The following is a 23,132-nucleotide window of genomic DNA, read 5'->3' as shown; positions in this document are numbered from 1 at the left end:
TAGGAGTTTCATTTGTACGATTGCACGAGAGCCTGTGGTTTTTTCTGTTTGGATTTCAATATGTTGCAGAAAGTTTTTAAATTGGGTATTTGACACTATCAACCAATCATTAGAATAGTTATCTACGAGATTGCTACCATGTACCTTTTTATTTACGAGCCTCCGATATTTCGGATATTCTAATGTTAGTGACCGTGGATCGAAGCTGGAAATATTGAATTTTTGGATAGATCCAGTTAATTCTGTAACCTATTATTGATATTTAAGTTATTCTTATGAACGCTACAATGTAACCATGTTGGTGATCAAATAAATAAATTAATTCATATCGTCTGAAAGAGATCCTGATAATGCTTCACGTTTCAGGATCAGTAATCACTAATCAGTTTTCCGGTATCTTGTATAGTTTAGAAATAATCGAGTGAGATCACTTATCGTTTCCACCCTGTATAGATTTATAATTTCTCCTTTGGTTTTATGCATGAAAACGAACAAACAAAAAGACATTTACTTTTACATTAACTTAATTTCCTTTAGTCTAACCATGAAATATTCATAACTGGACATGTTTTTTAGACTCAAACATAATTCACGAAAACCAAGACGGGCCAGCGTAATGTCGTTTTAATGGGCCCCTCCAAACAAACAAGGGCCATATTTGTCACTTGTATAGAGTTGTATGGCGTTGTATGGCTCATCCCTATAGAGGGGTGACGTGTCACTTATCTCACACATCTGCTAAATAAATACGTGTACTTGGCTGGTGTTTTGTTGTTGACGAATTTCTGAGGGCTCTGGACTTTTTTTTACAATTTTAAATAAGATTTTTATGACTTTATGACTGACCGAAGACGTGCTAAAGTTACCTATCTGAAAATAAAAAAAAGTCACTCCTATCGTAATCTTTTTTTATTTATAAAAAATCATGCAGGAGTCATAAATAGGTGCCGGTAATTTACCTGGCTAGAGGAATTGAAAAGAGTTACTTAAATAAGTTTTACTTTAAAGTTCAACTTTAACCACATAACTTTCACTCTGTCACTGCTCTAGAAAAATAATGTAGTCCAGTTTAAAAAAAAAGCAGCGCAAGAAACTCAGTCAAAATTTCTTGAATTATGGTGCAGTACAAAACACATACTAAACTTCATGAATATTTCGGAAAATACCTCATATTCATAGCATCAGTTAAAACCAAAACTTTAAATCACCGTGACCGATGGTCGTACATTTTAATTCGTCTTAATTTAGATTTAATACACCCCAACGGGCCAAGCAAACAGAATATTTATCACATGTGGAGTGTATGGACCGTAGACAAGCCCGGGGGACGCTCGTAGACTCTATGGTCCATAGTGTAAAGCGGGGGTCGCGCATGGACCATAGAGTATAAAGCAGGGGTGAGAACGTCACCTGCCCTCAAATCGAGCGTGGATCATTGATGGACGCAAATTGAAAGCGACCCCATGGTGCTTATTCATAAACAGATCTTGAAATTGTTTTTTTTGTCAAGTTATGTATTTTTAAAATAGTTTGCATTTGTTTTACATATTTTGAAGAAGGCAGTAAGTACCTACTCTAATGCACTGGGAAATACCAACAAAGTAACGCTTACATGGGTACCAGGACATTCGAATATAGAAGGAAACGAAGTAGCAGATGAACTCGCCAGAGATGGAGCCGATAACCCTCAAATCGGCGTAGAACCGTTCTGTGGCATTACCAAACAAGGAGCCACCACGCTACTAACCGCCCTCTGCAAACAAGAGGCAATTGAGTGGTGGAAGTCCACATCGGGACAAAAACACTCAAAAGCACTCATTCAGGGATATAGCAACAAAGTAACTAAGGAACTGCTAAAGTTCAAAAGATACAAAGCCTGTGCATTGACTAGAATACTGACCGGCCACTGCAAAACTAAACAAACATAAATCGAACATGAACATGACCGAGGAAACTCTGTGCAGATTCTGCCATACAGAAGAAGAAACGGCCATGCATGTTCTTTACTCATGCTTCCCGCTTATGAGCAAAAGAAGTATCCATCTCGGGCGACACATCATGCACCCGGATGAGATAGCAGATATCACGCTCCAAAGAATCTGGAAATTTATAGACTCAACGGGACTAAGCAGTGAACTCTAAAGACAAGGGCTGCCACAATATATCAAACCTGGTCGAGCTGGCGCAAATTAAGGCCCAAAACCAATAATAATAATAAGTACCTACTCTAGGTCTAGGATCACCTGGTCTATTTACAGAATTACAATACTACTAATTTCTCCGGGGTATGTTTTATCAAATGCCACTGTTTGTGTTTTGAAAAAAACTTAATTGATAAAGAATTTATAATACTATGTTCAGTATTTTCTATCGTCGCTGTCATCGTATTAGTTATTTTCATTACTAAAAGAGTTTATTTGATTAAAGCCTTCCTCATAGATCTTGTAGTCTGTCTCACATTCAGGGCATTTTTTATCTCAAGATTTCATCTCAAAGATACATAAAGCTGAAAAAGCTCTGATAATAATTCTAGACCTAATTTTCTGATTTCGTTTTATTACCCTATTTCTTTATAATAAACTTATTAAACTTGTTTTATTTCTGCAAGTAGGCTTTTAAAAAGCACTTTTGAAAGCCTACTTGCTTTTTTTACTCTGATGTCTAAACATAAAATTTAACACGGGACAAAAAAACAAGTTTGGCTTATACATACGGCCGCAGTCTCCCCGCAGACTTAACTGAATATCGTCCCGTATGCACTCTGTAGTTTCTTTATTAATTTGCTGAGTGCGTTTGATGTTTTTGGACCATTATTTTTGAGATTTTGATGAAATTATTGCGCTTTTGAAGGAATATATTGAATTAATTTTGAGTAATTTCTATTTAAGACTGTCAAATAGATTTTGGGTTTTGTAAGTTGTACTCTTTGAAAATTTTAAATGAAATTATCGAAGTCTAGTAGCCTAGCACTCATGGTATAGTCGACAGAATATTAGACCATACATTAACAAGCATTTGTTACAACTACTTAACTTATACATAAACATAATTATGAGGTCTCACAGTGCTCATGGACGCACAGGGTCCCAAAAAAACCTATTCATAGATAATTTTATTATGTATTCGAGTGGCGGAGTGACACACACGAACCAATTACAGAGCTCTATTCAACGTGATTCAACGCTGTGCGTTTGACTTCGCATAGCGTTGCTGCTTCACTTAAGCAAGCATCGTTTGATAATACGGGTGTTAGTCTAGTCCAAATAACTCTAAAATAAGAAACCAAAAATAAAATCGCGCAGGAGTAGGGTAACTACACCAGTCATCGTCCTAAAAAAATTATCATCGCGAATTTTTTCAAGTGTGTTTTGATTCAATTCCGCAGTCCTCTCGCATATGGCCGTAATGAAAGGCAATGGCGTTAGTTAGTTCCATTACTGGGCAGGTAATCAAGTGGAAGGACATTAGATTAGCGCCCCACTGCTGACATTGTCATAATAATTACATTTATTGGATAAAGAGGCGGCAAGATGTGAACATGCTTTGAGCTTGGCTACATTACATTACATATTATTATGACAGGGTCCTCGTATACCAGTTCAGGACAGATACCAGGCTCTTAAAAGCTTAATGTATTAATAATCTATTTTAGCTAAATGTATTGTTTGTCAACCTAAATGTTAAAAATTACTAGCTTGACTATTTTACAGGGTGGAATTTTGTAATGCCACCTGAAGGGAAATACTCTTAATATTGTAGACAGAAAATTTTACTCAAGTAAACATCCTTTTATTTTTGAAAAGAAAGGGAACTGCATTTAAAGCGATACAATAAAAACATGTTTCAATACTATTATTGGAATTGGAACAACACTGTTTTCGTAAGGTTAAGGTAAATGCACATCTATTGTGTCTAAAGAGTTGGAAATAGACTTGTTCAGGGTTCGATTGCTGGGTAGTACACTACGACACTATTTTTGCGATCGCTTTTTCATGTCGGTAGCAAATCTCAATTCTCGAAATATTTTCTTAAGGGACGCGAGAAAATAATAGTCTAACTTTAACATTTGCCAATGTTATGATCGAGCACGTTCAAAATGTGAAACATTTAACGTTAACTTTCTCCCATGTTATTAGCCACGCCCGGGCACGCGGCCATCGCGTGACGGTATCCTCCCGGGTCCCGGGTTCGATGCCGAGTCCCGGGGGATGTCTGGAGTCATAGCTGGAATAGAACAGCCAGTTTTAACTTCCATACTTTTTCGATTGAAAAAGAAATCCCAATAATAAACCTCCCAAAAGTTATTCACTCGAAACTGTCAGTGGTTGGGATAAAGTTATACTCGTACTGGGATGTTTAAAACCGTTTATAAAAGCATATTTGCATGAATGAATGACTTAATATGACTAGAGTGAGTTTTAGTTCGTATAAAATTTTATGCACACAAAATTCAGGCCGCTTCCAACTGGGTAGTCGGGAAAACATTCGGGGAATGATTTTCAGACTATGTTCTTCAGTAAACATCTTTTGGCTGAAAAATTATGTCGACGATGACGTATTGATGCTGAAATCTTCTTGAATAATCTTGTACGTAGAACTCCGCCTCTTAGCTTATTTTTCTGATGCAGGTTCAGGTTGTTAAGAAAAAACTATACCATCGATTGACTTTGAGCAATCGTTGATGAAATGGCTGTAATATTTGGCCTGTGCCTTCAATAATATAATATGTCATACACGTGCCATAACAGAAACAATTTACCATAGCTCCGCCGTTCCTTGCTGCAGTCACCATAGGGTGCATTTTGAGCGCACTTTTGTTGAGCCACGTGGCACATAATGATTTGAATTGGCCGCGTTTGTCTAATTCTATTAGTGTTTGCGGTTTTTGATGAGTTTCGTTATTTGTTGCTTCATTGTAGGTTTATTTATGATTTGGGAATGTTATCTTTCTTGATTGCATCAAAATACAACGTTTCTTTTTAACTGGATTAGATAAAAACTTTATCAGCGTCAAATACACACACCGGCAGATTTAGAGGAACGGAAAAAAAAGCATCAATATCATCATTATTTTAGGAAAAAAATGCCTAATTATGACATTATTTTTTAATTTAATTCTAAATATGAGAAAAATAATTGCCAACAGTATATTTTTTTAATTATTTTGTTTAAATTACCCCATCAACAGTTTCGTTGAGTGTTTTGAATTGAATGAAGCTTTTGCTAATTTGGATTTCTTTTACGTGAAAGATGTTTTTTTCTGAGAATTTTGTTGTGTAAGCATTCAGTTACTTATAAGGGTTTATTATGCCCAGCTTAGCACCGTCAGAAATCATTAAGGCAGATGAAATGAGAAGTAACGGCCATGCATACAAATCGGCTGCCGTAAGACGTCGTTGATCAGTATCGACCACCCATGGCAGTAACCAACGGTACAGATTGATCATTTCTGTCGTTAGGAGGAGGGTTCAAGTCAGAAAAAGGCGTACTTCGCGACGGGATGACCGTTTTTTACAACTTCGAGTTTTCAGAAAGTCGCGGTTACCTGCTGTTCAAGCCAGAAATAACCTTAAAGACACTCGAGGAGTAAGAGTGACTGAGCCCACAGTTCACAGGAGATTTACTGAAGTTGGTATAGGGTCGTGCATACCCGAGAAAGCTCCAACTTGTGACACAGCACCGAAAAAACATATTGAACTTTTCACGTGAATATCGTGATTGGGTCTTGAACGACTGGAGGCATGATCTCTTCACTTATGAGTGCAGAGTTCTCTTAAACCAGATCGATGGAAGATAGCGAATATGGAGACACAAAGAGAACGTAACATTTAGTCTTAATTTTGAAAATATCGTGGTTTATGGAGGTAGCTTAATTCTGGTGTGGGGAAGGATTTTTTTGGGAGCTCGCACGGAGTTAGTGGTGGGTGATGGAGGAAATACGACTTCTGAATGGTACACTAGGAACATTTTAGAAGAACATGATGTGCCATTTACTCCATTTATTGTGGACTCCTTTAGTTTAATTCACGATAATGTTCGTTTTCACAGTGCTCGCTCAGTACAGGCACATCTAAACCATTTGGATATACCCATGATGCAGTGGCTGGCAAGATCCCTAGACAAGAATCCTATAGAGCATGTCTTGGACTTTCTTAAAAGATGTGTTAAACTCAGAATACCACCGGTGGTGTTGAGAAACGCGTTACTAGAGGAATGGCAGACATTGCCCCAAAATACCCTTCATATCATTAACTGCAGCATGCTCAGATGAATGGAAACCATCATCAGAGCAAGAGGGGGAAATACCCATCATTAATTCATTCATTTGGATAGTGATAAGCTACCCTAATTTTTAATCTGGCCACAATTTCTAATTTTTGTTCAAAACTGAAAAATTGAAATTTCGTTTCGATGATTTTTTATTAAATAAAAACGACTAAATATTTAAAAAATATATGTTATTTTATTTTATTTTAATTATCTCTTTATTTTGTATAATAAATATTTCATAGATCAGTAGTAATTTTCCTTATTTTCATACTTTTTTTTGCGTTCCGCTAAATCTGCCGGTGTGTGTAGTTCGTGGCACCCAAAGTAGCCAAGTTCGCAACACGCTTTGTCAACTTTTTGGCCACTTTGTCTCGATCAGGAACTATGTGACGCTGACTGCACCTTCGTGCTGAATCGTGCTTTCTCGTCGTTTCAAACTAAACACGTCCACTGCTGGACAGAGACCTTCCTCGAAGATTTTCACAATAACCGGTCTTGCCCTGCCCTCATCCAGGTGCTCCCAGCTTCACCAGATCGTTGGTCCAACGAGTGGGAAGATGCCTATAATTACATCTTACTGCCGAAATCTCGAGAACTTTTGTATCCCAATGGCCATGAGTTCTACCAGCTATTCTGCCTACTGCCATTACTACTTCGGTGCTTTTTTTACACTTTTGTTATATGATTTTAACCATGCCACTGCTACGGGACAATAATTTGGATCACTGCTGAGAAGTAGCAGTGTAAGAAACTTTACCATGGCTTCTACCATACAAGATGATGGCTTAACATGCATTTCTTATAGTATCACCATATAACAAGTTTACCAGATTTTTATATCTGAAATTGTATGGCGTATATCCGTTCTATCCACTCATGTATCCAACTTTATTTGTACTCGGGATGGTGGGGTACAACAAACTAGAAGTTAGACGGGATCTAAGCCTGGCTACGTATATGTTCAAATTAGTACGGGGGCGGGTATGCAACCAGGTCGTACTGCAGTCGATGACGCTTTGTGTGCCGGACCGGTACGTATGGCGGCGCCGCACTANTTTTTTGATTTGATTTGATTTGATTTGATTTATTTTATGTTATAGCCATAGCGGCAATCTTAATTGTTAAATATGTACTAATTAATCTACTCTATCGCATTGGGATAACCTGTAATGTTAGAGCTAAGATTGTTATTAAATAAATAAATAAATAAATAAATATAAATGGTTTCTTTACTGCTTTTTGTGCCACATCTGGGAATCGAAATCAGAACAAGGTTTAACCAAAATCCAAAAGTTTTTCATAAAATCTTCCACGATTCCCCATGGGTTCAATAATTCAATATTTAGGTACTATACCTATAATTATTTAATCTATGTGTCGCGTGCCGCAAATGCGGTTCGCTTGTAACCTCCGGGGAGCGGGTTCGGTTCCCGGGCTGTCAGTCTGTCGTGAAAGCGATATGGGGGTGAAAGTTGATGTCACATGGATTGGCTGGGTTTTGGCTATTGTGAAAGTGACCAAATGGCTAAGTATCATGTCTCTAAAGTGACATAGAGAACAGATGAATAGAAAAAAAATGGCAGAATGAATACACTTGTAAAGCTCCTAGCTGTCATGTTAAAAGTTGCTTTAACAAAAAAAAAACAAAGACAAAAATGTTTGGATTTTTTAAAATGTTTAATAAATTAATTATTCGCATCAATTCATTCAATTTGTAAATTGTTAAAGAAGAGTTTGACAATAGTAACGAGTTTTTTGTGCTGCTTTTTCCTGGACCATTATTGTCCGAAATCAGTGGCAGAGTTAAAATTATAGTGGGACGTGGAAATATTGTCTATCTAACTCAAACTAGCCTGTTCCACAAACGAGTTTTAGTACTCGTATTTTATCATTAGTAGAATCATTAAAACTAAAACCTATTCTATCACTTAACCCTCCCTGTGCCGCACTCGGTCTGTTCGACCAACGGTAGCCCGGTCAGCGGTCGCACAGCGGGCGACTCAGCGGGGCGCCTGTAGTATAGACGTTAAACCCAGATGCGATCACCTCATTGTGGAGTGGAGTGATGCTGATTGGTTTATTGTGGTGCCCATTATTGTAATGTGGAGACTGACTATAGTTGACTTTTAGTGCTATGATCACGGTTTGATATTGCTTCAGTTTTAGGCCCGGTTTTCGCCAAAGCGGAGAGAAAAGGAGATGTGTTTGAATAACCAATCAGATTTCCGAATAGAAGTTGAGCGGAGAGGTGATATAGAAGTAACGAAATTTTATTTCTTCTCCTCTTTTAAGTTGAAAAAAGGCTGTATAATTATTTAAACCCGTGAGGGTTTTGGCGCTGTAACAATGATATAATATTCGTTAATTCAATACGTTTCACTGCAAGATATTTATTTAAAGGTACAACCACAGATATAGATATAGGCCTTATCCTAGCTCTGGGGCTCAGGTTATACTTCAACTTAAAGCCTAAATTAGTCTGAATTAACTTTAATTAAAGAGCTTTATGCTTTTCTCCACACACACTAAATATGACGATTTGTAAGAACTATTTATTAGTCTAAACAAATAAAGAAATTTTGACTTTTTTTTTACTTTTATGGTCAGAGTGGTCACCCATCTCAAAATACTATAAATTAATATTAATACGCCAGTAGCGACCACATCGTTTTAAACAGCGGGCGACGCAGCAGGGCGCCAGTAGCACAGTCGAGGCGCGAGCCCAACGAGATTGCTTCATTGTTGGGCCAGCGCTGATTAGTGTGGGCAAAACAAACAATTAAAACGAAAGCCCATTGATTACGATATTTGGTTCTGCAACGAGGGGATAATAATTATGAGTGCGTTTAGCTTGTTGGTAAAATTAACTTCTGCCCGCTTCATCCGGGTTTATTTCTGTTACAGAATGTCCTTATCTATTCATATTCTATCTATAGCATAGGCTATAGAAATACGAACATAGGTTCATCAGGGATAGTGTAGAATTCTAATGGTGAAAGAATGTTTCAAATCAGTCCAGCAGTTTCGGAGCCCATTCAATACAAAGAGAATCAAATCTTTCCTCTGTTTAGTTTCTTTCGCTGCATTGGCCTACTTTTTGTCCCGAAACAGTGGTAGGGTTAAGTTACACTGTAACGTCTAGAAGCTCTTTAAAAGGCTGTTTGTAGTATGATAATTACTTTTACTTATTGCTCTTACAGCTCTCAATGCTATATTACTATTTTAAAATGCAAATGGCAAAAAAATATTCCAAATAATTAATCCCAAATTCAAATTACTTTCAATCAACGCCCACCCCCGACCCCGAAATGCCCCGAATAATGGCAAGTGCTCAATTCAATCCGCGACAAAAATCACACTCATACATTTCACCCCCAATTTGGCACGTCACAATCCACGTGCTGTGTCCCACGCGTCTCCGGGATCCCGGGACCGTCCGGGACACCTGATCCTTCGCACGGCACTTACTGTCACTAAGGTCTTAGGATGTGTTTAAACCAAAACTATTATGATGTGAGGAAAGTCTAATGAGTGTTACACAGTTACTGCTTTTCAAATTTTACTTTTATTTGCATAATAAACTAAGATCACAAATGTCCTGGGTTTTTTTTCTGTGTAGATATTAACGTAACTTTGGCGGAACTACTCTGTAACATGTAAATTGTCGACAAAGCTGTTGCGTTTCCAAATAAATAAATAAATTGGAACAAATGCACATTATGATGTCTTTGTTGTCAATAAGATTGGTGTGAAACTGTGAACGTGGCGTTACGGACTACGGTCCTTTCGACCCCCGAGGTCTTAGAGAACTACAACCCTACAGTGGAGGGTTAATTTGAATATTGAATCCGTATTGTGAACTGACGTGCATTTGTATTGCAGATTATGAGTGAATGATTTTGAATACTAAATAAATAGGAGATTTAATTGAAATGAATTTTGTTGCATTGGATGAAATTAAAAAGTTTAGTATGAGTGAGTTAAAGGAGTCATTATGAAGAAGTGCAGCGACAGCATGCCATTCTTTCACAAGTCTTCTCTGGTTAGTGGAAGGCTCATTAATAAATAAATAAATGCAGTAAGTACTAGGCTTAATATATTAATAAACTTTGTGGACGAAAAAGATTTTATGATGAGATGTAGAGTGGTGTCAATGTTTGTAGAAAAATGCAAAAGCGTTCTGTAGGCCTAACATGCGCGCCGTGATAACTTTTATCGACGTCAATTTGTATGGCCAAAATCGATAAAATGGCGTGATAACCGCCTATCACGGCGCGCATCTTAGGCCTACAAGAGTTGTTTTTTATTAGACCGAATAAATGTCTATTGACAATTACAAATGCAGTCAGAATTTAAAATTATATCCAGTTTTCAACCTCTATCTATATCCTTCTTCTGATCTGATAACCATATTCGCCACCCTACTTAAATAAAATGCCTAAAACAAACCGAGTTATTAAGCAGGATTTAATCGCCGATGACGTCTGCTCTTTCATGTCCGAAAAGCGAAAGCCGACAAAAGTGTATTGTCCACATGCCATGTTCCCAATCGAACATCGGCTCCTGTAATCGGACACCCGATACTTGCAGGGTTATACTCCAAAAACGACATCCGAAGCTTCGAATATTGCCATCCTTGTCCCGCATAGCGAGATCCCAGCGTGAGCGACAGCGATAGATAGACCCGAAAATACGTGAACAGCGTTTCGGAATAGCCCTCCAGATACTTGATTTTCCACAATCGCGATTATCGTCCGACCATCGCTAAGTAGTCGCGACAATTGGAGTGGGGCGTTCGAGTGTGGGGCGTGCGAGTGGGACGGGGCGATGAGGAAGTGGGTAGGGAAGAGAGAGAAGGATGATTTGTTGTGTGGTGGCGCTTTGCGACAGATTGCAGCGCACATGTCGAGTTGCGATGCTCTTTTTGCTAAGTTGGTTGTAGTGATGGGAAAAACATCGATAAGTGTTATAAATATTTGGCAAATTAAGGGCTGTAGGTATTACCTATTATGCACTACGATTTGAAACGTCCAAAGTTGTTTGTATGAATTCCACTGATAATGCAGCTGAAAATAGTTTATTAAGACTATTACTTTATTACCATTACTTTATTAATTGTTGATCAACTTTTACGCGCTACCTAGCCACCTGTTTGTTGGTTCTTCTAATTATTTATTTCAGCAACCTCCAGCTTCATCGTCATCATCATTTCAGTCACAGGACGTCCACTGCTGACATAGGCCTCCCCCAATGATTACCATATCGCCCGGTTAGAGGCGGCCTGTATTCAGGGCCTCCTGCTACCTTTATGAGCAGACAAATTATTATGCAGTTTATGTCATAAACGTTTCTTGTATTAAACGTTTGTTGTATGCTGGCTGTCTAGGCCATGGCCTTCCATATGAGACAATTACAGCAAGGATAGTTTTTTTTATATTTATTAAGAAGAAAGAAATACACAAAAGAGTATAAAATTAATATAATAAAAGAGAATTTATCGATAAACAAAAATAGGCAACATAACTATCTAAGCTTTCAACCGTACGAAAGGGGAGCCCGGGGGCTCGCAGCACAGCACTTGTTTGTGCGATTTAATTTCATTTATCAACGCATTACTTACAGAGAGAATTACTTACCCGGATTACCCGGCTCTCCTCTGTGCATGTGTAAATATATCTTTCGCTAGTTTAGTTTGTTTGCAATTTTATAGTTTTTTTCTTTGTAGTTAAATTAGTTAGACTACCACGCATATGTATTAGTAATACACACTGTATGTATTCATATTTTAGTGTGCTTTCTGATTTTTATCATAAATATATTAAATTATCCCTTCGTACAAAACTGAGTACATATAAATACATACATGTAGCGTAGTGTAGATGTTGATTTAAAAAAAACGTATTTAATACCATACTGAGTACATAAATATAGTTGTATGTAGTACGTTGCTTTTGATTTTGAAATGCAATTTACTAGACATTTTACACATTACAAAATGTGATTCTTATGTACCTTAGCATGTTAATAAACAGTAAATAAAAGAGGACATGCCTATATAAGTACATACTTTCAGGATAGATACGACCCCTTCAGACCTAACTGGACCACGACTAATATTTCTAAGACTATAAATTCACTCTGATGACCAAAATGATTCAATTATTATGTAAAAATATGCTCGATTTCACATGTCGCAAAAAGCGTTGAACCCTAGTGCATTAGCGAAAAATGCGCTTACACAATAATAATATTATCACAGCGCCCTCCGCTCGGCCGGGCGAAACTAGATTTATCCGGTGTGCGCCGGGGCGCGTCGCTATGAATTAGTTTAAACTGGTGTTACACTGCGTGCATGGATAAAGAAATGAATCTCACCTTTTTGTGAGAGAAAATATGGAATATTCATTGTTTTTCATCTTTAAAATTAATTTTGTGTCTATCTAAATAAGTGTATTTGAAGATTGAGTGCATAAGATACAGTCAGTCAGGACTGTCCCATTTATGTCCTAGTTATATTCTGGTCATTCATTATTGTTTATCTTTTTAATGTAACTGTGCAAAACTTGGTCATTTTAAGTAGTGTCAAACTTTTTATATCACACAGTAACTTCTAACTTAAAATGTGCACCGATTCAATGCACGCAAGTGTATCAACCCGCGTGCATTAAAAAGGAATAAATTTGACGTCTCAATGTGCGCCATGCTGAACTGCAATTGCGTATTCACGCCTCGGGCTGTCGATGACGTTCCGGCCGCTTATGGGTAAACTTTAATAGCTCTGACACCTGTCAATGTCAAATATGTGGAATATTTTAGATTACACTTGTCCTGTAATGAAGGGTGTTGTAGGTTTTTAATGTGCTGATGATTTACGATTGACATTAATTGAAATATTAAATGTAATCGTTGCGCTTACTGTCAATTTTATGTATTGACTTAGTTCTCCTTTTATTTAACTTAATTTTGTGTGTCACTCATAAATTTATCACTCATTGCTTAACATTCGTCAAAATATCAATCACTGACAAAAGTATCCTTGGTCAAGTGGTTTAAAGTTAGGCACTCTTGCGAACTCTCGTTCAATTCCTAAATTGGATACAAAACTCTTTATTACGTTCCAAACACCACTACACATCACGGTGATTGTAATTCAAGCGAGTGTTGAGAGGAAGCAGCAAAAGAAACTCGCTCATAAAATATCAATTACTTCAATAAATCAACACCAAAATGCAAAGAACCAAAATCAAAACTGAAAGCCCCACTAAAACCAGCCACAAATCACGGCGACGATGTAACGCGTTGACATACTCGCGCCTTTGATTCTACTCGCAATTAAAATGTATTAACGCGCCGCGCGGTTTTGACGAGTGTCCATTTTAGGTAGACCTCCTCTTTTTATGGAGAGGATAGTTAAAAATGGGTGTTAAATTTTGAAATAAATTTTTCCATGGTGTGTTGTAATAAAAGTTGGAATCTCGTTCTAGGTTTGTCTAGGCGATGCACGCCAAAATGGTAAAGAAAGTTTTTGCTGTTTCTTTTTCATGAGTGATTAAATTTTTTTTCGCCGGAGTCGTTTGCCTAGAATCTAGAATCGGCTATAAAATGCTACTCCGACAAACGTTACTTCGACATTACGTTACTACGACACTACTGAATATCGACATGACTTTACTTCGACGCTACACTACTTAGACAAAGGCGAATATCCTTTGCCGGAGTAATGTAGTGTCGAAGTAGTTATGTCGATATTCAGTAGTGTCGTAGTAACGTAATGTCGAAGTAAAGTTTGTCGGAGTTTACTTAGGTAGCCCCTAGAATCCTGTAAATTAAAAAAATACTGTAGGTAGAGTCATTCGCGTTGCTTTTTCTCAACACTGGCCCATGGTATTGTCCCAAAGATGCATCGACACTAAAAACTAATTTAAGGACTTGTTAATACTCAAATGTATTTAATCCTGTTAACTTCACTAGTCTTTACCCTGTCTCCACTTCCTTAGAGCTCTACCAATAGTGGACGTCTTGTCGCGACATTTGCCCCAAGACAGAATGCCCATAATGGGGATCCGTATATCACTTTACTAAAGGCGCCGAATGCGCCGGAGTCGTTTATCTAACCGAAATTAAGAACGAAAACATTTTAAACGCACTATAAATTTTTGTAGGTGAGTGCTTTCGTACGGTGTTGCTAGTTTTGGGACTTTAATGCTCATTGTGTAATATTTTGTAATATTCTTACTGTAGGTAACTGTTACAATGAGGTATAGGAATAGCAAATCTTTATCCGATCAGATTAGTAATATCAAATGACATTAGACGATTCGTTTTCGACAACGCCACAAACTAATAAACGAGCCGTCCAATGTCGTTTAGAATTTTTCAGCCACAGACAGCTGAGGACCGAAATAATTTAAACCAAAGGTCTTCATGACATGAGTAACTCGATAATAGGCATATTACAGGTGAAATCAGGTAAACATTTACTCCTTTTCGGTGAGGTAACTAATATTGTGTTCAGGCGATCACTCATCAGACTGTCTGCTCTATCACAACTGCATAAAATGCCATAATCTTTATGTACCGTCGTGTTTACAGTAGAACCTACACCTTTGAATTACCAAAAAGTATTCAACACGCTGGCAATACCACCGCCACAGATGCGCTCGCGCTTCCATTAGCGCGTTCCGATTTAGAACGCGATGAATCATTGGCGCCTCGCCCGTACACGGCGTTTTATTTTCGTTTTTTTAATGCGTTTGCGCTGATTTACAGTTTAACTCCACTGTCTATGAGATGAGTTAATTAGAATTGTACAGACGAGTAAACACAGTGACATCCTAAGTAGTTGTAAATAGATCCTATTTTGCAACAAAAGTAGTTCGTGCTGTCGTTATACATACCTGTATTTTTTGATCCGAGAAAGCTCATGGCCTGAAATCTGATCAGGCCGAAGGTGAAGCCGCGAGCTTCACCCGAAATCCTCAACCACAGAAAAACTGTCTCTTAGTTATCTCAAAGTGCCGAAATACTGCTACAATTGTAATATTGTTTACATTATTGTTATGTAGCTATGTAGTTCTTGATTAATAAACCACTGAAATAAATTTGATGAATTTTTCTACAGCTTTATCTTTTTCGACACGAAATGGTGTGACGATTATCCCTGAAAAACCATGAAAATCAATTTTTTTATACCTACAAAGTACTTACATATTTTAAGTACATGCAGCAATACTTTATTTTATGTAGTCGCGATCCTCATCAGTGAGGGACTGAGTAAGAAGAAGCAATACATCATCATGCACCTTATTCAGTTGTAGTTTGCAACAAAAATGTGTCGATTGTACAGCCTTTTGACTGAGAACAATTTTTTAAACCCTGTAAAACCCGATTACGTCGCCTTTATCTATAGTTTAGCTGTCCGATTCTTCCCAGACGTTTGAAATGTTGCAGGCTCAGTATCTTACTGACCTTTCCGTCCAGTCTGGCCAAGAAATATTTAAGATTAGGTTATCTTGACCCGTCAGAGCGACACATGGAGGTCTCCCATGTCTTGGACCATTATCATTAGACCCACACTTGAAAATTGTACCTTAACTGTACCTCCTCATAGTTCAGTTTCGATTGGAGTGATTGAAGAGTGTCATTTTGTAGTTGATACGTTATGCGTGAGTGACCAATCAGACGGCGGTAATCCGAATTCCAATTTTGAATTCCTAACGTTCCATCGGGCGCCATGTTTTTTGACTTTTCCTTTTTTGAACGCCGCCGATAAAGAAAAGGTTCGGGTAATTACGCGGTTTTGAATAAATTATAATGTGTCATTATTGGTTTCATGTTCCTCTTTGAAATAGTCATTAACATAAAAAAATCGATTGAATATTTTTTCATAAATTGTATCTATTTGAGGTATCAGAAATGTTGTTTTCTTAATTTTTTAACTAACACAAGATGCTTTTATAATAATGAGATTTTTTTCCCATATAAAAGCATTCTTGGGAAGTATCTAATGGTTGGATAAACCCCATTGATGTTTCAATCCCAACCCCTCAAAGATTCATCCCAATTATCCAGCCGTGGTCTCGTCAGCGAATCCGTGCGCGAACTGGCCGCATTCGGTTCCCCTTTAAAGCTGGATTCACATTAGTACGTCGTGTTGCGCCACGCCAACAGTCCAACCTTTGCAAGGTGTCTGTTCACTCTGGGTTTTTTCCCCATATTAGGCTAAGCATCGTCATTTTCACTTACAGCTATAAAAATCACTTTGGTTAATTCGATTACCTAAATGGAATGCTATTCAATATCTGGCAAAATCTAGTCACGCCACAACAAATAGATGTGGCTCTACCTCAATGCAGGATAAATATTTGGACGGATTGTAATTGGATCTGGGGAGAGGAGTTTATTTTTCGGGAAAAATGTTTAAGTATGCAGAGATATTGTTTATGGAGAGCTTTTAGTGTGCTTTTGAGTTTTCTTTCAAAAGTGCTACACGTTCGTTTCAGCCAAATGACGTCACTGCTAGACAAAGGCCTTTCCTGAGGATATCCATAACGACCGGTCCTGCTCTGCCCGCATCCAGGTTCTTCCTGCAACATTTACCAGATCGTCGGTCCACCTAGTGAGAGGCCTGTCCACGTGACGTCTTCCGGCCCGTGGTCGCCAAGAGAACTTTTCTGGCCCAACAGCTATCATCTCTACGAGCTATGTATTCCTGGGGATCCCCTCATTTTTGATTCGATTACTACACGACTTCGTGTCAAATATCGATAACAGGTTATCTGCCCAGCTCACTAAACCTACTAAAGACTTTAAGATAGTTCGATTTGTGTTAAACATTAACCTTAAAAAGTTTTCACAACTAATTGAGTAGTTAACACCATTAACCCTTTTAGGCATTACACCCATTTAGTTTTCATTACCAGTAAAATGAGATATTTTAAGGAAGTTTGAAATCAGAGTAAAAAGTGGGCTGTGTGCACCACCCACTTTTAACTCTGATTTCAAACTTTCTTAACAACATACTTCCTTTCTAGTCTTTTCTGATCATCAATGAGTGCATCATTCGCAGAAAAGACTACTCAGCCGTTTCATGAAAAATCTTTGTCGTAGCTACTTTAAAATTATATTGTCTCTTAAGTATTGTGCTATCAATGAATTTGACTTTGAAAATAGGATTTAAATTCTCGTCTATTAGTTAAAGATTCCGTTTTATCACTCTGGATCGTCCTTGATCCATTACAGAATTCTTAATATGTATGAATTTACAAAACATAGGTACACAATATATTCCATCCACATAATATGGTATGTTGTCCCCGACCGATGTCGTAATATTTGTTTGTCGGTCCGCGTCAACAAGCCGTGTTTGTGTTTCATCCGGATTTGCTCGCAAACAGGGGACGCTACTTGGTCCAGGGCTCTATAATATCACCATGTCATCTACCTACGCGGTGAACTCTTCAGTTATAGGTGCCATGTAAAAGTCACTCGTATTTAGTGTGAAATAAGGCTGATTGTGAGAGTCTGAATCTTATTAAATTGTCATGGTTCCTGTACCGTCTGCTCGTTTGCCTCATAAAAATCTACAAAGTCAAAATTAATTCTAATTATGGTTTAGAAAACTGGAATTCTTTAACAAACATTGATTTTCTTTATAAATGATATAATGTAGTAATTACATTTAACTCAATCACTATTGTATCACAAAATAAAGATCTTACATTAACAGAGTCATAGATTGCACAAATCATAGACTAATGGAGATAAAACAATCAAAAAAGGAAATAAAAAGACATGCTGTTTTACGATTTACAAAGCTGCAACGCAAATTCTATTTTGTCATCTTCCTTTCATTTAATACCAATGCGAGCGCTGTGATAGCTTTTAACTTTTGGACATTACCCATTTGTTATCCAAACAAACAACCAAAATTGCCAGGAATTGCTTAATCCAAAGCCAAAAAAGCAAGGGTTTAATTATAACCAGTATAATTTTAGCGCCATTTATTTTTGGACGCAAATTGCTTTCTGTTTACACTGACGTTGTCCGAAAATGGACAAGAAAAATAAAGTTTCATTACGACGATCGTTGACCGATGCTTATTATTTATTATTCACGCTTTTCCCAGAATTTAATAATGAAATGGAATAATAAATATCCTTGGACATTTTACGATAGAAGTGTAGAGGTAATATGAAATGAATTAAATATTTTACCTAAAAGTTATGTAAGGAAAACTAAATTAAGGTTTGCAAAATGAGGTTCATTAATGAGAACTTAATGCATGTAAAAATGTTGTTAATTATACACTCGCGAGCAAAACTATGGAATCACTTACATGAAAAAAATAATGAAAGCGTCTTAAAACTTTCGAAACCCAGGACTGGCTTATGTGGCGCTGACGTGCGACAGCCCGCTGGCTGAGCCCTTCTTGCAATAGTGCAACGATTTGTGCTGCTTCTGAAGCTGTAGAATCCCAGGTAAAGAGTCAAAAGAAGCGGAGATGTGTATGAATCAACGTGTGAAAGCAAAAATCCGAAAACGCGTGCTTTTATAGGGGGTAAATAGGCCGCAACTCGCGACGTATCAAACAGTTCATACATGTCTTTTTCGTTACTTCTTCACATCAGCCGGGATATCTTTTTAAATACTGGTGTGATTTAAACAAATTTGGTATCCATTTAAAGGTAAAAGTTTAATCTTTAAAATGGTGCCACTTTTTTTGTCCCTAACAAATTCGTTAGTACACAAGATCGCGTGGAAAAAACGTCATGTAAGTGATTCCACACTTTTGCTCGCGAGTGTAGTATTAACTCATTCACTGTTCACAAAATAGACACAATAGCAAAATATTAGAGCATGATGTAGGCATAAGGTCTGTGCAAGTTTGAATTCACCCTTCCTAAGTATGTTAAGACCATAAAAAAGTGACTTCAACACTTCCCTCGCCGGAGGAATAATATGTCTGAAATATACACGGACGACAGCATATTAAGCTAAACACTGTGACATCTTAGTAGGAGCGATTTTGCAACAAAAATACAAGAATTTTGATTCACCGTGTTTGTTCCAGCTACATCTGCCTCTGCGGCTGCATCACCAAGGCTGAGAAAGCTGGCGAAGCGCGCGAGAGCATCCAAACCCTGCTCACCGTCTGCGCCGACCTGTGTCACCCTTGTGACGTCGATGTGGTGAGTACTTCTCTTATTTCTTGCCATTGTTTTGTGGCTATGTTATGTGATGATGATGATTAATTCACCCGAGTTCGGCAATGGCGACCACTTCGACTCTTAACTGTATTGGCGGCGCTGGTGCGCCCGAAGATTGCTTTACGTAGCCGATCTTCGTTATGTAATCTGATAGTGGCTGAGTTTTTTCTCCGGTTGTCCAAATGTTTGTCTCCAAGCGCGCTGATAGGTCAAAAAAGTCAGAGTGTAAAAACTCCTTTAAAGCTATGATTAAGGGAGAAAATGCCTATTAGGCAGCTTGGAATGTAGATCAAATTTCCATGTCATCATCATCTTGTCAGCCATAGGACGTCCACTGCAGATCATAGGCGTCCCCCAATGATTTCCATAATGATCGGTTTTCACTCTTATTTGTCTTAGGTTAATGAGAGAGGGTCTTTTCCTCTATATGAGACTCAGTGATGATGAAGAGAAGGATTTGACGATTTTTTAACAAATAAAGGAAGGTTTTATTTGATTTTTGAATCCAAAATGACTTTACCCAGGGCTCCGAGCGCATATCAGCGACCCAGTCGCTCCGCTGCGCCCTCGGCACCGGCATGTGTGGCTCCCGAGCGGAGTTCTGCGTGCTTTTCGCGCGTGGAGCGCAGATCGGCGGCGACGGTAGCGGCGGCTTCGTACGGGCGGCTAGGACTGCTCATCTGTTGAGGGCTTTGGCTGAGCTGGACCATCATATTGTGCAGGTCAGTGTAGTAGAACAGGCCTACTGTTTTAAGATCTTGACCCATCGTCTTGGGACTAAGGCCTTTTGCTGAGTTCTTTAGCGTAAATGGACCACCATCCTTAGGTCTGACTGAAAACTGCTCATTTTATGCGTGCTGTTCGCTCGTGGAGCGCAGATCGGTGGCGATGGCAGCGGCGGCTATGTACGGGCTGCGAGAACTGCTCATCTGTTGCGAGCTTTAGCGGAGCTGGACCATCATATTGTGCAGGTCAGAGACATAGCTGCTCTTTTTTTAGGACCTGGACCATTACATTCTTAGGACTGGACGGCTAGCCATTTGTTGAGAGCTCTAGCGTAACTGGGTCACTACATATTGTGTAGGGTAGAACTGCTCTTTTGTTGGGAGCTGGACCATTATATTCTTAGTACTGGGGACTGGTAATGTTCTACGTGCTGTTCGCGCGTGGAGCGCAGATTGGTGGCGATGGTAGCGGCGGCTTCGTACGGGCTGCGAGAACTGCTCATCTGTTGCGAGCTTTAGCGGAGCTGGACCATCATATTGTGCAGGTCAGTCACAATAGCTTGACTTTCATGTTGTGACCGATCCATCAAATGAGAAGATAATGACTGAGGACTGACCTTCTGTTGAGAGCTCTAGTGTAGCTGGTCCATTATATAANCAGACCACTGTGGGGCGCTCCGCTGTAAGTAATTATCGGATGTACCGCGCGGAGTGAGCCAGGCCTGGCGGTGAGTACTCGTTTACGCACTATCGTAGTAGCCGGCCGAGGGCAACGACCGCTGCCACGTGCCGCGCCGCGTGAGTCGGCCATATTGATATCGCTGCCAGTCGCTCCGCGCCCACAGCCCGCGCCGAGCCGCCGATCGGCATGCGGGAGCGCAACAACTTACAACATAAACAATCGTCCCAGTCCGTCTAATGTCCCCTAACGTATTGCAGTGTATGTGCCAGTTATTACAATGCCGCGCTTGATAAATAACAAAACGCAGGTGAAATTATGTTACGGGCACACTGACTGGCCGACGAGAAACATTGACGAGTCGAAAACCTTCACACCTTGCCGTATCCTGACTTGACGAGATCCCGTGCGCTTCGAGGACGAAGTTCTGGATTTCAATTTCAATCACCGGCACAGTGCTGGCGGTACCCAGATGCGAGCGCCACAGACGGCGGCTTTTGCGTAAAAATACTTACGGAATGCCTTATCAAGGAGTTGTTGCCAGAGGGCCACGACCGCGACCGTGTTCTATCGATGGATATTGCGGAAGTCTACCTAGGTACATACCTACAGTGTGATTTGGACAGATGAGTGCTTGTTTACGCGAAATGGACTTTTTCCGTAAAAAAGTTAGTGCGCGAATTGTGAATACAACATCCGACGTGGTGTCTAGTGAACAGCAAGCAAGTGTGCAGCCCGGAAGCATTACCTCAATTCGATCGTGGCTAGATTAGACAGTGCAAGACAGTGTTTACGTGAACAAAGTACAAAAAAGGCTTGACGTTCAAAATGTATTGTGATTAGTGTAATAATAACCTAGGAACTTTAAATAACAACATTCAAAATCGGTAAATGTGTGAATCAATGAATCTAAAGTGTGATGGCAAATCATAATTTAGGAATTAAAACCAGGAAAATTGATCAGTGAGTTTTATTTACAAGACCTATTCATATTCAATATTAGGGTGCATTTCCACTGAAGCGAAGCGAAGTAGTAATAGGTATGTACCTATCAATTTTTTATTACGTCTCTAAATAAATTGCGTAGGCATTACGAAAACGTAGATATTGAATTCCAATTTCTATCCTTTTTTAAATTTCTAGTTTAACTCGCATGATTCGCCTCGGTTCGTTGGAAAAATCCCCCGCTATTACACTAATGAAAATACACTTATTTACCTACTTATGTGGCTAGATTTTGTTTCTCCCAGCGCGTAGTACGTATTAACATGACGTAACATCGTACATACTCACGAGTGATAATTTTAGGTAACGTAGGTTTAGTGTAATCTAACCTTAATGTGTGTGAACGTTGAATGAACGCGCGCGGCCATTGTTCGTACTCGTATGAATGAAATGAGAAAAGAAAGAGAGAGAGGCAGTGAGTGAAGACAGGATGGTTGTAAAAATAATATCTTTTTTTTGTTAGGAAAAGTAAAAACAAAAACTAGCCTGATTTTTTTTTTAAAAACACTTGGGTTGTATTTGTATGATTTTATTAGATGCGTTGGTAAAGTATGATCAGTATAAAAAATGACACCTTATATTCTTAGTACTGAATCTTTATATTGTGAGCACTGAGGACTGCGCATCTGCCTAATCAGTGTAGTTTTATGTCGAGAAGCGTTCTCAAGGAATTATGCCTGGTATTGCTAGAGGTGATGAGATATTAGTTATTTCTTATTGTTGACTGAGAGTCGGTTACTTTCTTCTTAACCACGAATACGTTCTGCTACGTTCAGAGCAAATTGGTAGCTTGACAGGGCAGGTCAAGTCTCGCTGAATCTTTTTTTCTGTATTTGCCACCATATTACCCGAATCTTTTTCTCTGTACCGTATTATCTTGGGCAAGTTTCCCTGCTACCGTCTTTACGCGTACCACCCTTGTTTGTCCTGCGCACACACACGGTAATGACACTCCGTTAATTGAGTGCCCACCGCTCTGAATGCGATCCTGTTTACTCTGTACCGCACGGCAAGGTAAACTACTCTATGCAGTTGTAATACGTGTGAATTTGCAACGAATATGTGTAGATTGTAAGACATCTCCTTTACTTAATTGCCTTTTTTGGCCAAATGAAGAGCGCTAGTGGCTATTCTAAGCTGTTAGTGTGTTTGCGAATGCTTCAGCTTTAGGAAAAAAAAGAAAGAACACTAGTAAATTTTGGATATCACAAAGGTAGTGAACGAGTTTCTTGCGCTGCTTCTTCT

At 38.8% G+C, this 23,132-nt stretch overlaps 1 protein-coding gene across 1 annotated transcript in view; it reads left to right on the top strand.

Annotated features, from left to right (window-relative positions):
• Positions 1-23,132, top strand: part of ssp3 (short spindle 3) — an 89,863-nt gene that overhangs the window by 49,267 nt on the left and 17,464 nt on the right. The window contains exons 16-17 of the mRNA XM_028300160.1: positions 19,343-19,460; positions 20,003-20,200. Of these exons, the coding sequence (XP_028155961.1) occupies positions 19,343-19,460; positions 20,003-20,200 (316 nt within the window). The remainder of the gene's footprint in view (positions 1-19,342; positions 19,461-20,002; positions 20,201-23,132) is intronic.

The sequence above is a fragment of the Ostrinia furnacalis genome, unplaced genomic scaffold (genome assembly GCF_004193835.3).
Source record: "Ostrinia furnacalis isolate ACB-3 unplaced genomic scaffold, ASM419383v2 OfSCF0696, whole genome shotgun sequence".
Taxonomy (NCBI): domain Eukaryota; kingdom Metazoa; phylum Arthropoda; class Insecta; order Lepidoptera; family Crambidae; genus Ostrinia; species Ostrinia furnacalis.
This window is presented reverse-complemented; position numbering and strand designations above follow the sequence as displayed.